The sequence below is a fragment of the Tamandua tetradactyla genome, chromosome 3 (assembly GCF_023851605.1).
Source record: "Tamandua tetradactyla isolate mTamTet1 chromosome 3, mTamTet1.pri, whole genome shotgun sequence".
Classification (NCBI taxonomy): Eukaryota; Metazoa; Chordata; class Mammalia; order Pilosa; family Myrmecophagidae; genus Tamandua; species Tamandua tetradactyla.
The window spans coordinates 151018162-151032747 of NC_135329.1; the positions used below are offsets into that span (position 1 = coordinate 151018162).

At 38.2% G+C, this 14586-nt stretch overlaps 1 protein-coding gene across 5 annotated transcripts in view; it reads left to right on the top strand.

Moving 5' to 3' along the window:
• Window positions 1–14586, top strand: part of PLEKHA3 (pleckstrin homology domain containing A3) — a 53088-nt gene that overhangs the window by 5024 nt on the left and 33478 nt on the right. For all 5 annotated transcript variants that reach the window (XM_077154294.1, XM_077154297.1, XM_077154293.1 and 2 more), the window contains exons 2-3: window positions 2317–2433; window positions 9607–9762. In XM_077154294.1, coding sequence (XP_077010409.1) covers window positions 2412–2433; window positions 9607–9762 — 178 coding nt within the window. In that variant the 5' untranslated portion in view covers window positions 2317–2411. The remainder of the gene's footprint in view (window positions 1–2316; window positions 2434–9606; window positions 9763–14586) is intronic.

The window sequence follows — 14586 nt, forward strand, 5'->3', positions numbered from 1 at the left end:
TTGATTCATCATATAGCAGGCAATAGCGCCAGTGGCCAGGATTTTGAACACCCACGATTTAAAAAGTGGTACAGTTTAACCTACAACACTTTTGCTGAATTGTGATTTAATAGTCGCATAAAGAACAAGGACAGTCACGCTGCCTCCAGCATGGTCACTATGTTATTAGTCAATGAACTGTTATATATTAGGAGCGTGCTTGATAAGATTCTGGTGAAAACTGAGTTTGGCTTGCAAGCAGAGTGGGAGTTGGCACTGAGGGAAGTCACTGTCCTTATCATCAGCTTTGTCTTGGAGACAAGTCTGTGGTAGTTGTGTGCTCTAGTCACTGAATAAATATTAATTAAATGAGTGATTGCGGTTTCTAACAGCTTCTGCCTTAGCTGTTCAGCAGCTGAGAAGGAAAGGGGGAAACAATCTGCTCTCACTGAAGGCTATGCGGCTTCAGTGTAAGAGACTGAAATTCATTCAGCACTCAAATTTGTGCGAAGGACTTTGCTTAGGCAGCATATTTTATAGAAGAAGAGAAGGTCTATGTTGTTGACTTAGAGGGCTGGATATCACCTGAGAGGTCAGCTAACTCAACCCATTCATTTTTTTCTTTTTTATTAATTAAAAAAATTAACTAACAAAACATTTAGAAATCATTCCATTCTACATATACAATCAGTAATTCTTAATATCATCACATAGTTGCATATTCATCATTTCTTAGTACATTTGCATCGATTTAGAAAAAGAAATAAAAAGACAACAGAAAAATAAAACGATATAGAAAAAGAAACTATACGTACCATACCCCTTACCCCTCGCCTTCACCTACCACTATTTCAAACTGAATTTATTTTAACATCTGTTCCCCCTATTATTTATTTTTATTCCATATGTTCTACTTTTCTGTTGATATAGTAGCTAAAAGGAGCATCAGACATAAGGTTTTCACATTCACAGAGTGTCATTGTGAAAGCTGTATCATTGTTCAATCATCATCAGGAAACATGGCTACTGGAACACAGCACTACATTTTCAGGCAATTCCCTCCAGCCTCTCCGCTACATCTTGAACAGCAAGTTGATATCTACTTAATGCGTAAGAATAACCTCCAGGATAACCTCTCGACTCTGTTTGGAATCTCTCAGCCATTGACACTTTGCCTCATTTTACTCTTCCCCCTTTTGGTCGAGAAGGGTCTCTCAGTCTCTTGATGTTAATTCTCAGCTCATTCTAGGGTTTTTCTGAGTCCTTTGATGCTGAGTCTCAGCTCATTCCAGGATCTTTGTCCCACATTGCCAGGAAGGTCCACACCCCTGGGAGTCATGTCCCATGCAGAGAGGGGGAGGGTGTTGAGAATGCTCATCATATTGGCTGGAGAGAGAGGCCACATCTGAGCAACAAAAGAGGCTCTCCTGGGGGTGACTCTTAGGCCTAAATTTTAAGTAGACTTGACCTATCTTTTGTGGGTTTAAGTTTCATGTGAACAAACCCCAAGACTGGGGGCTCAGCCTGTAGCTTTGGTTGTCCACACTGCTTGTGAGAATATCAAGAATTCAACTTGGGGAGGTTGAATTTCTCCCCACTCTCACCATTCCCCGAAGGGGGCTTGCAAATACTTTTCCAGTCACTGATCAGATCGTTCTGGGATTCATCAGGGGATCACTCTGGACAAACCAGTAAAATCTCATGTGCTACCTGAGATTCCAAGTACTTATGACATTCAATCAAACTATCTACATGAGTTATATTAGGAAATGCTCTAGTCAGAATCTAAATTTTGTAACAAATATTTTTTGCTTTAGTCTCACACATAATGTGACATTTTAACGTATTAGATATCATCTATTTTCAGCACCCTACAATAATGACAATCCTTTGTTCTTCCTCATGCAAAATCATTTTGGAGACTGGGAGTTTTAGAGATTTATTGAAAAGAAAAGATCTGCCCTAGTTTATCCAGCCAAAGAATGATAGTGGAGCTGGGGCTAGAATCTATGTCTTCTCTACTTTTTCCATTACATCATAACCCCAAATAATAGAGTTCTTTTTGAGGATGGGGCTGTTAATGAGAAGGTTGTGAGCCAGAATAAAAGTATTACTCCCCATACTTCTGCTGAACTAGAGATTTCTACAGAAATCTTTTCCAACATAGTAGAGAGTAATGAAAACATTTGGGACAAGGCTTGTCTGTGAAAAATTTTGCTGTTAGAGCATTGTAGGACCAAGAAATAACGTGGATGCAAAGTTTTGAAATTACAGTTTTCTATGTGGTAAAAATAATTTCTTTGTTTATTAACCTTTTGTTATTTATGATCTTTGTAGGTTGGCAGCCTCGTTGGTTTGTTTTAGATAATGGAATCCTGTCCTACTATGATTCACAGGACGATGTTTGCAAAGGGAGCAAAGGAAGTATAAAGATGGCAGTTTGTGAAATTAAAGGTAAGTGAATATATGAATTTATAGGAATTTGAAATTAGATAGTAAAGCATTCTTCTGCAAACTTCAGACAAGAGGAAAAAGGTATTTCTAATCAAGTTTAAGGTTATTTTAATACCATTATTTCTTTAGCAGCCAGGAGTGGCTTTTAGTGTCTTTGATATTTCACACAGTTTTTTATATTTCTCTCTTTATGAGTGTACCTTGAATTGAAATTCAGAATACTTGTGCTAGTCTTCCAATTTGAACTTGAAAAGTTTAAAGACTGGTGGATGCTCATATCTATGCTGAGTCTACAAGTGTTCTTTTCTCATTGTGAAAAGGTGTTGTAAACATTGGAAGCTGAGCTATAAAGATGATGGGGCCAGCTCTGTAGGGTTTTAATAAAGTGGGAAGTCAGAGTCATAAACTGCTTTGCTGAGTCAGAGATGAGCTCTTCTGGGTGATAGGGATGGTCTCCTTTTCTTCTAGAGGGGGATAAATCAGTAGTTTGCTGTAGTGTTCATCAAAAAGTTTTCATGACCATTAATTTATTTCTGTGTGGTTGGAGTATGTAGGATATAGACTGGTAGGATAAGAACAGACAAAATGATAATGAAAATTACTTCTTCAAAGTGAACTCAAGGAAAAAGGAGAGCACTGGAGGAGTGAATGTTAAACTGTCTACAAACCTTTCTCATTTCTCCATAATAATTTGAATGCTTTCATGAAAACTAGTTCCTTTTACATGACAAGTTCTTAGTAGTAGCTACCAATACTCCAGAGTAATCTTACTGCTCTCTGCATTTTCTTATTTAGAATAAATCAAAAAACAAAGCTGATGTGTTATACTACATTTTCGAGGACTGAATTTCTCCTTTTGTGATTTTGTGGTAGTTCTTAGCAAGAAATAGCTATAAAGACAAAAGAGATATCTGCTTTGGGTGCATATTCTTTAGCTACATACCTTCCTTTCAGATTTACTGTCGCTTGGGCTTTTTCTAAAGCAGGGATTCTCCACAATGGATGTGCCTGCTGGGTGATTTAAATGCCCTCTTCAGTTGATAATTACTACTGTTCTCATAGGAAATGGTTATAGCTATATTAAGATACATGTGGCAATTTGGAAGTATTATGTACCCCATAAAAGCCATGTTTTAATCCTGATCCAATCTTATGGAGCAACCTTTTCATTTAATCCTGATTCGATACTGTAAGCTGCAAATTTTTTGTTGATTATCACCACGGGCGATATGACACAATCAGTTGTGGGTGTGACTTTTGATTAGATGGAGATGTGCTCCATCTGTCTAGGTGGGCCTTGACTAGTTTACTGGGATGCTTTAAAAGGAAACATTTTGGAGAGCTTAAAGCAGACAGAGCCTAGAGAAACTACAGAAGCCTCAGAGATGACAGAAACTTCACAGCAGAGCTGACACAGATGGGTACATGTGGAGAACAGAGTCATGGATGTTTGGAGATGCTTGGAGCACAGCACTCATTGCCATAAGATGTTAAGCAAGGCAAAACATGGAGAGAGCCAAGGGAAGCCAAGAGGTGAAAGCCAGCCCTAGAGAAGTAAAGTGAGGAACCTCCACAGAAACAGAGGCTGAAAGCACCAGAGCCCAGGAGGAAGGGACAGCAGATGCCAGCCATGTGATTACCCAGCTGACAGAGGTGTTCCTGACCCATCGGCCTTTGTTGAGTATAGGTGACCTCTTGCTGGTGCCTTAATTTGGACACTCTCACTTAGAACTGTGAACTTGTAAGTTATTAAATTCCCTTTTAAAAAGCCATTTCATTTCTGGTATATTGCATTCTGGCAGCTTGCAAACTAACACAATATGTAAACAGCCTGGTGTAGTGTTATGGGTTCCCTGAAATACATGGGGTGTAATTTTGTTGTTTATTTTGAATGGACATACTGAAATATATGACAGTAAGTGTTGGCTTCCAGGTTGTTTTAATTTGCTGTTGCTGCCGGCGTGCAATGGCCTTTATAAAGAAGATTTATTAAGTTACAAGTCTAGAGTTCTGAGGCCTTAAAAATGTCCAGTAAAAGATAGCTTGACTCTGAAGAAAGGTGATATCTGTCACATGGGAATACATATAGATAGCATCTGCTGGTCCTTGTTCCTGGTTCAGTTGCTTCCAGCTTCTGATTCTAGTGGTTTCCTCTCTAAACATCTGTGGGTCCACACTTAGCTGCTCCTGAGAAAAACTTTGGGTTTCATCTCTTTCTTATCTTCTCTTGGGGCCAAAGATTTTCTCTTCAGGTTCTGACTATTTCTGTGAGTCCTTGCTTAGGACCCAGGATATTTCTGTTTTAATCTCCAGACATCTCTGTTGGCTCTCCAGGCATCTCCAGGTATCTGTGTCTGTGTGGGCTCTGAGCTTTTTCCCTCTCTGTAGCTCTTTTAAAGACTCCAATAAACTAATTAAGACCCACATCTCCATCTAGTCAAAAGGTCCAGTCCACAATTGGGTGTGTCACATTTCCATGGAAACAATTCAAAGTTTCCATCCTTATGGTTCTGTCCTCTACAAGTTTGGATTAGGAGAAAGAACATGGCTTTTCTCAGGTACATAACAGTTTCACACTAGCACACAGGTGCTATGGAGTTTTTCTGTACTTATTTTCAAGCACAGTATTATCACCAGTGACATTTCCAGAACTCCTCTTTTGGAGTCACCTTACAAACCAGTTTATAACTCACACAAGAAAAGTGCATCCAAAGCATTAGTTTTCTTTTTTTCAAATTAGGGTTTTATAACATTGTAGTCTCCAGATCTGATTTCAGATGAGATTTGGTGGGGGTCAAAAATCAAACAACGTTCAAAGTTCAAAGATTTGCCAACCTTGAATATATTAAAAAGACTATTAAGGCGGTGGGTCCATGGGTAGCTCAGTGGTAGAATTCTTGCCTGCCATGTGGGAGACCCGGCTCCAATTTCTGGAGTGTGCACCTCCGGAAAAAAAAAAGTTAGTTGCAGAATTTTAGGGCAGTTCCATAATGGCTTCAGATCATGCAATATCTTTTTTTTTTTTTAATGTTTTAGTAAAGAATAATGTCATAGAAAAGGACATATATCTTAAATGTTTAGTTTGATGCATATTTACAAAGTGAACACACATGTGTAACTCCTATCCCGATTAAGAATTAGGATATTATCAGTATCTCCAAAGCCTCCCCTCTCATGTCTCTTTAGCCATCAATACCCCCACCCAGAGGTAACCTTTAGTCTGACTTCTGTCACCATACGTAGGTTTTATCTGTTTTTGAACACTGGATGGAATCATTCAGTATTTTCTTTCGTGTCTAGCTTCTTTCCTTCAACATTATGTTTGTGAAATTCATCTAAGTTCTGTGTAACATTAGTCCAGTCTTTCTTTTGTTGTGTATTGTCCATTGTGTGACTGACCCACAATTTAGCTATTCATTCTATTATTGATGGATATTTGACGTTGTTTCCATTTTGGAGCTATTATGAGTAAAGCTGCTATGAACATTCTTTTATATTATTGTAGTTGAACATATTCTGTTGGTTATATATCTAGGAGTGTAGTGGGATTTGCTGCAGAATTGAATATGCATATATTCGGCTTTAACAGTTAATGCCTAATTGTTTTCCAAAGTGGTTGTATCAGTTTATTCTTCAGAGCATGTGAGATCCAGTTGTTCTGCAGCCTTGCTAAATTTTGAAAAATGCTAGTGGATATAGAATCTCATTGTGATTTTCCATTTGCATTGTGATAATTTGGTTTTTGTCAATAAATGATGTTGAGTACCTTTTCAGATATTAATGAGCCATTTGAAGATCCTCTCCATTTTTGCTAAATTGGGCTGCCTTTTTAATATATTGATTTGTAGGAGTTCTTTATATATTCTGCATGATTTCTTTGTTGGCTACACATATTGCAAATATCTTCTTTCACTCTGTAGTTTGTGTTTTCATTCTGTTAATGATATCTTTTGATGAACAAAACTTATTTCAATTACATCCAATTTGTTAATTTTTTTTGAAGATTAGAACTTCTTGTGTCCTCCTTAAGAAATCTTCTTTGTTACCTTCTCAAAGATTTGTTTTACTTTTTTACTTAAGTTTATATTTGGTCTGTTATCCCCTTGAAACTTATTTTTAGGTATAGTGTGAAGTAGGGGTCAATATTCATTTTTTTTACCATATGGATATTCAGTTGACCAAGCACGATTTATTGAAAAGAGCAGTCTTTTTTCCCCATTGAGTTGTATGGATAGCTTTGTTACAAGGTAAGAAACTATGTACATGTGGGCTTTTTTCTGGATTTTGTATTTACTTTCCTGGGCCTGTTTCATGCTCTGTCTTAGTCTCTTTAACTTTATGCTTTTTAATGTCTGATAGTCTAAGTCTTCCAACTTTGTTCTTATTCAGGATTATCTGGCTATTAGTGGCCCTTTGCATTTCCTTATACGTTTTCAAATTCGCTTATAAATTTTCACAAATATCTGTGGGAATTTTTATTGGAATTGCGTTGAATCTATAGATCAAATTTGGGGAGAGTTGTTCTTTACAATATTGTGTCTTCTGATCAGTGAACATGGTATATTGTTATATTTAACAAGACCATTTTTAATGTCTCTCAGTAATGCTTTATAATTTTATGTATGAAGTATTGTCCATTTTCTAGGTACTTGATATTCTTGGAGTATATTTATTGTGTTCTCAGATGACTACTTTGGAGAGGACATCCCTTGATTGGTTATATAAATTCTGATATGTTTAATTAAAAATGAAATATCTTATTTTAGTGTTATCTTGTAGCAGCATCATTAAAAATGAGAGCGTTGTTTTCTTCTAAAGTTGGTGCTTTCTCTGGTATTAGCCATTACCAAAAAAAACTTACTCTTGTAATTTTGGGATTTCATTAGTTTCATCCTAGTCTAGAAATCTTTTACAACCCATTATTGATTATGACGTATAGCTTCTGTTATCTGCATCCAAGAATGGCCTATATAAGTAGAATGATAAAATAGTAAAGCTATTTGCCATAGTGCATTGAGCATCTGGACAATATAGTAATTAATCTAAGTAATTAATCATGTAAGTTTGAGCTCCTGCCATACTTTCTAAGCCCCTCATAAATTGGCTCCACACAGTTTGTCTTTTCATGAATGGTTTACTCTGCAGTACAGCACAAGGCTCCTTTTTGGCTTGTCTTCTGGTATCCTTAACAAATTCTGTGTTTATTTCCTCACCTGAGCCTTTTTTCATACAGTTTTCCTGTTAACTGAATCCTACTGTCGTCAGATCTTTCTTGGAGTCTTGTAAAATTTCCTGCCTCTTCTTACCTTTCTCTCTCTCTTTTTTTTAATGTTTTTATTGACAAATCTTCACACACATACATTTCATATATGGTGTACAATCAGTGACTCACAGTATCATCACATAGTTGTGTATTCATCACCACGATCATTTTTTGGAACATTTGCATCACTCCAGAGAAAGAAATAAAAAGATAGAAGAAAAACTCATGCATACATACACCTTACCGCTCCCTCTTATTGACCACTAGTATTTCCATCTACCCAATTTATTTAATCTCTATTCCCCCTATTATTTATTTATTATCTATCCTTTTTTACTCATCTGTCCATACCCTGTATAAGAGGAGCATAAGACACAAGGTTTTCACAACCACACAGTCACATTGTAAAAGTTATATCTTTATACAGTTGTGCTTCAAGAATCAAATCTACTGAAACATAGCTCAGTAGTTTCAGGTACTTCCTTCCCTCCAGCCACTCCAGTATACCGTAGACTACAAAGGGGGTATCTATATAATGCATAAGAGTAACCTCCAGGATAACCTCTCAACTCTGCTTGAAATCTCTCAGCAACTAAGACTTTATTTTGTCTGATTTCTCTCTTCCCCTTTTTGGTCAAGAAGGCTTTCTCAGTCCTTTGATGTCGAGTCCCTGCTCATTCCAGGAGTTCTGTACCACATTGCCAGGGAGATTTATACCCCTGGGAGTCACGTTCCTTGTAGGAGGGAGGGCAGTAAGTTCACTTGCCAAGTTGGCTTAGAGAGAGGGGCCACATCTGAGCAACAAACAAGGCTCTCTGGGGGTGACTCTGTAGGCCTAATTTTAAGTATGCTTAGCCTATCCTTTGCAGGAATAAGTTTTATAGGGCAAGAGCAAGGGCCCAGCCTATTGAGTTGGTTGTCCCCATTGCTTGTGAGAGTATCAGAAATTCTCCAAGTAGGGAAGTTGAATATTTCCTCCTTTCTCCCCAGTTCCCCAAGGGAACTTTGCAAATACTTCTTTATTCACTGCCCATATTACTCTGGGATATATCAGGGCTTCATACTAACCTGGAGAAACTTACAAAATCTCACACCCTATTCAAGATTCCATGTAATTAATTCAACTAAACTGACCATACAAGTTAGGTTACTTACCTTTCTCTTAATTGTTATACGTGAAGTCTGCACCAAAGAGTTCAACATTTAAGTGTTCTGATGATTTTTGGTGTGCCAATTTGTTTCCCTGGTTAAATCGTCAGCTCTGTGCAAAAACTACTTTTTCCTCTTCTATCTTCCTTTATCAACACAGCTGTGAATTGAATAAGTGCTTGTTGATTAATGACAGTGTAACACAAGTTTAGTCTTGCCAGGATGATTTGGATTGGCTCAGCAAATACTTGATCGACTTTCTTCTGTCAAAGTATCAGTGCATGGAGTGGGGGAATGGTGGGATAGGAGGAGACAGGAGGAGAAGCTAGCCAAAAGATTTCCAGGTGACTATGATATACCCCATTAGTTGAGAACTAGTGCTCTAATGGAGGGTGACTACCTTTTTTGTGCTTGTTCTATGTCAGACACTTACATTTGAGGATATCAAAGCTTTGACTCTGCTTTCACATAAATAAGATGTAGTTAATGTGACAATGTATATGTATTTAAGGTGATACAAGGGGAGGGGGTTCTCACTTCTCATTAGTAAATTCATCACAGTGTTCTCTTTCATAGTCCATTCCAACTTTGGTGCCACTGCTAGCCTGAGAATGTGTGAGAATGGTAGTTTGAAGGACGTGGACTCGAATCCCAGTTTGTTGTTTTAAGTGTCTGAACCCTTTGAGACTCTATAAGAATGGTGATTTGATGCTATCCAAATAACTAAGGACTATGACTGTATTTCCCTTCTCTCATCACAGTCCATTCAGCAGACAATACAAGAATGGAATTAATCATTCCCGGAGAGCAGCATTTCTACATGAAAGCAGTGAATGCAGCTGAAAGACAGAGGTGGCTGGTTGCTCTGGGGAGCTCCAAGGCATGTTTGACTGATACTAGGACTAAAAAAGAAAAAGGTAACATGAAATTTTCCTTTGTGGTGAGAGTATTTTCTTATACATAAATATAAATGTGTCTTGTCCACATTTACTAATCTTTCCCATGGAAAATAATCAGAAATGTAGAAGATTTACACACAGAGGTGATCATCATAGTAAAAAATTTGCAAACAATGCAAAGGTTTAAATTTAGGGAAATGGTTTAGTAAACTATATAGTGCTTCCATAGACTAAAACATTGTGTGTATGTACCCAAGATAATGTTTACAAGGAATTTTAATTATGTCCCCCGCATTGAATGATAATGGGAAAATGCATTTCAGAATTACATGTATGCATTGACTGGTTTAGGAAGGGCCTGTAAGAATTGGTCAAGTTGTTACCTCTGGGAAGGGACTGTGTGGGAAGGAGACTTACAGTGACATTATCATGTATGTATATAGCCAGTGTTTGAATTTACCTTGGGCATATGTAACCAGTTCAAAAGGATTAAAGAAAAATCAGAAGCAAAACAGATGATTTGGGGTGGTTCAAAGGTGGCTCAGTGGCAGAGTTCTCACCTGCCTTCCCGGAGACCCGGGTTCGATTCCCAGAGCCTGCCCATGCCAAAAAAAAAAAATATTGGGGCAGTGCAACAGTGACTCAGTGGCAGAATTCTCGCCTGCCATGCCAGAGACCCGGGTTCGATTCCCAAAGTCTGCCTGTGCCAAAAACAAAAAATAAAACAAATGACTTATGGTGTGAGTTCAACTATATGCAGATATAATGTGAAAATAAAACTGTATATCTGGGTAATAAGATGACAACTGTTTGGTTTTTTTTCTATTTTCCAAAATTTTTCATTGAATATGTTTTACTTTTATAATTAAAGGCAATAGAAGTTACTTAAATTAATGACAGCAACGAATTTTGGGTCTTGAAAAATGAAGGCTGAGGATTTGAAACTATAACATTTTTCAAATAAGTAAAAGAACATTATGGATAGAATATAGTTGTTCTGGTTTGCTAGCTGCCGGAATGCAACACACCAGAGACGGATTGGCTTTTAATAAAAGGGGATTTATTTTGTTGGTTCTTCAGAGGAAAGGCAGCTAACTTTCCACTGAGGCTCTTTTCTTACGTGGAAGGCACAGGATGGTCTCTGCTGGTCTTCTCTCCAGGCCCCTAGGTTCCAACAACTTTCCCCGGGGTGACTTCTCCAAAGGCCTGGGCTGAGCTGCAAGTGCTGAGATGAGGAATGCTGAGCTGCTAGACTGTGCTACATTGCGTTCTCTCATTTAAGCACAAGCCAATTAAGTTAAACGTCACTCATTGCAGCAGACACGCCTCCTAGCCGACTGCGGATGTAATTAGCAACAGATGAGATTCACCTACCATTGGCTCATGTCCACAGCAACAGAACTAGGTGCTTTCACCTGGCCAAGTTGACAACTGAATCTAACTACCACAATAGTAAAGGGCAGAATAAGAGTAAATGGATTTAAATTGGAGCCGAAATTGATTTAGGTTAGATCGCATAGGTCAGTAGAGCTGCTTTGGTCCGCCCTAGCTAGCAGTGCCACAAAGTGAACACTCTCCTGGCTCAGTGATAATGGAGAAGCACTAGAATCTCCTGTGTGTTTCATTTTTTTGGCTGTTGCTGAAACTTCTAGTTGAAATTATGGCTGAAGTTTAGTGTGCCTAGAGATGTGAAAGAGAAGAAAGTAAGCTCTTAATAAAATAATTCTGAAACTAAAGAGAAAATGAAGCCAGGAAAGGAAGAAAATAAATGAATGTTTATATATGATACTTAGAAAAAAATTTTTTTTAATAAATAACAGTTTTAACTACATGAGAATTAAAACATACAATAAAGACAACAGAGGACCCACACTCATCAGAGAGGCTCAGTTAGATGCTTCAAGGCTTTGTCTCTCTACAGAAGCTGTGAGCAACCAAAAAGAACTGGCAGAAACATCTTTCTAAAAGCTCCTGTAAATTGTTAAAGGATTGCAGTAACAAAGTGAGCACAGAATCAAGAAAAAAGCCACTTAAAAGCAGTAAGATATTATGATGCCTTGGCTGGCCCCTCTACATCCCCTTACCACCTCACAAAGAGCTGGCCTTTGACTCAGTCTGGATCCCTGGTCTTGGTTCCAAAGTAAGCCGAATAACCCTTGTGTACATATTGGGAGCTTGTATGTCTGGCCCATTTTGTGTGGTGGTGGTCTAAGGAACTCACTGTCTCAGAGCTTTCCCTGTGTGTAGAAGGTGGCCTGTGGAACTCTCCTACTGAAGGCTTCTACGGGAGTGTGGTCAAGTTCTGCTGCCTGGGGCGAGGGAGTGCTGGTATAGGACATATAGTGCAGTGCCTGGGACCACGAAGAAACTATCTCCTAGGAAAGAGGGGACATTCATATCCATATAAATGGGGGAATTCCTGGGACTACACACGCATGCCTGAGACTAGAGGCACACACAGAAAGCATCAGGGAGGCCCCTATACTTTGGCCAAGAGCAGTTCTGCAAAGTCATGAAATAAGCCCTGAAGGAGATCACTCACCCAGATCAATCTTCAAAGACTGGGAAAGGTGTTTTCTTTTTTGTCCTTTCCTTATTATTATTCTTTTGTTAGCTCCTGACATTTAAGGAGAGTGCTATCATAACACTAGCTGTATACTAGCTAAATATGCTCAGAGCGCTAAAGGAAAACATGGACAAAGAACTAAAGAAAATCAGGAAAATGATAGACCAACACAAAGCGAATATTCATATAGTGATGGAAGTTATGAAAACGAACCAAACAGAGCTGAAAACCACAGTAACAGAAACTAAAAATTCCCTAGAGGGGTTCATTGGCAGATTGGAACTTTCAGAAGAAAGAACCAGTGAACTTGAAGATAAGACACTTTAAATCCTGCAATCTGAGGAGCAGAAAGAATGAAGGAAAGTGCAGAGCCTGAGGAACCTGTGGGACACCATGAAGTGTACCAATTTATGTGTTGTTGGAGATCCAGAAGGAGAAGAAAGAGAAAGGGGCACATGAAAAAATAAAGATCTCCATTAAAGATAATGACACAGGTAAATACAAGTACTAGTACTATTGTATTTTTGCTTTGTGACTTTTTACTTCCTATAGGATCTAAAAGGCAAATGCGTGAAATGTAATGATAAATCAACGGTTTTGGACTCATAAGTGTAAATGTGTAATTTGTGACAAAAGCTACATAAAGGTAAGGGCAGAGGGGTAAAGAAACATAGTTTGCATATACTATTGGAGATAAGTTTGTGTCAAAGCAAATGAGATTTATTGTTTGGGGATGTTAAATTTAAGTTCCATAGTAATTATAAAGAAAATATCAGAGGCTATGGTAACTTAGAATTAAAAGTAAAGTGCAGGTTAGCAGGGGTGGGAGGACAAGGGCACTGGGAAGTCAATGCAAAATAAGTGCAAGGTTTTTGTTTGAGCTGAGGGGAAAGTGATAGTAATGAATGATGGTGAGGGTACTACAACATTTTGAATATGATTAATCCTACTGAATAGTATATTTGGGAAGGGTTGAGGTGGAAATATTTGTGTTGAATATGTATGTTTCCACAATAAAAAAAGAAAAAAAAAGAGAGGTCTCCCAGCACTCTGGCCATGGGTCCCAGCAGCTGGGTGGCAGGAGGAACAGCAGTAGCCAGCAGCCCAGCTTCATGAAGGCTCTTAGTGCTAAATGGCCTGAAGCACCCTGCATTGCACCTGCCCATGTCAATGCCAAGATGCCTAAGAGGAAGGTCAGTTCTGCTGAAGGGGCAGGGAAAGAGGAGCGCAAGAAGAGGTCAGTGAGGATGTCAGCTAAACCTCCTTTGAAAGTGGAAACAAAGCCAGAAAGGGTGGCAGGAAAGGATAAATCTTCAGACAAAGACATGCACCCAAAAGGGAAACAGGAAGCAAAGGGAAAACAAGCTGAAGTGACTAACCAAGAAACTAAAGATTTACCTGCAGAAAGTAGAGAAACTAAAAATGAGAGTCCAGCCTCTAATGAAGCAGAGAGAAAGAAGTCAAGTCTGATTAATATTATATACCATGTCTTATCAGTGGTCCCTGTTTCTCCCTTCTTGTACAATCCAGAGGAATATTTGTATCAATTATTTTGTAAATGCATATTTTTTAGTAGCTAGGTCTCGAAGAAACATTTAAAAAACAAATATCCACACACATGCAGTCCAGCCATATTATACAATCATTGGCTCCCAATATCATCACATAGTTGTGTACCCTTCACGATGATTGTTTTTAGAACATTTGTATCACTCTAGAAAAAGAAAGAAGAAGGAAAAAAAGAGAGCTTATGCATCCCATACCCCTTAGTATTTCAAGAAGAAACATTCTTAAGAAGGAGATTGAAATCCCACCTCATCTCATTTTTTTTTTAAGTGTAAATCCTTTTTTTTTAAAGAGGAGAGGAAATCATTTGCTGGTGGTTTATTTTTGGTGCAACAGAAAATAGTAGGATATTGAATCATGGGAGGCCCTGACTGTCTTGTATGTCAGTATTCCATAGGGTGGGGTGGGGGGCAGTTTTTATACCCTATTATACAATACATACTAAATGATTTGAAGTCACAGTCACGCATTTACTGTGTATTGAACATTTTTATTTATTCTATTCCCATGCTTTTTAGTAGAATTGTTTCTTAAAACCGCTCCCTGATCTTAGCTCTCCCTGCTAGAACTGTGTGCACTCCATAACATCCTTGGTCGTGATTATTTAGTTTTTCTTATAACTCTGTTATATACTGTGAAAGATTGGAAATGTGAGTATGCCATATGTAGGATATTAAATTGTGAATTGGTTGGGCTTAACAGCTTCAGAA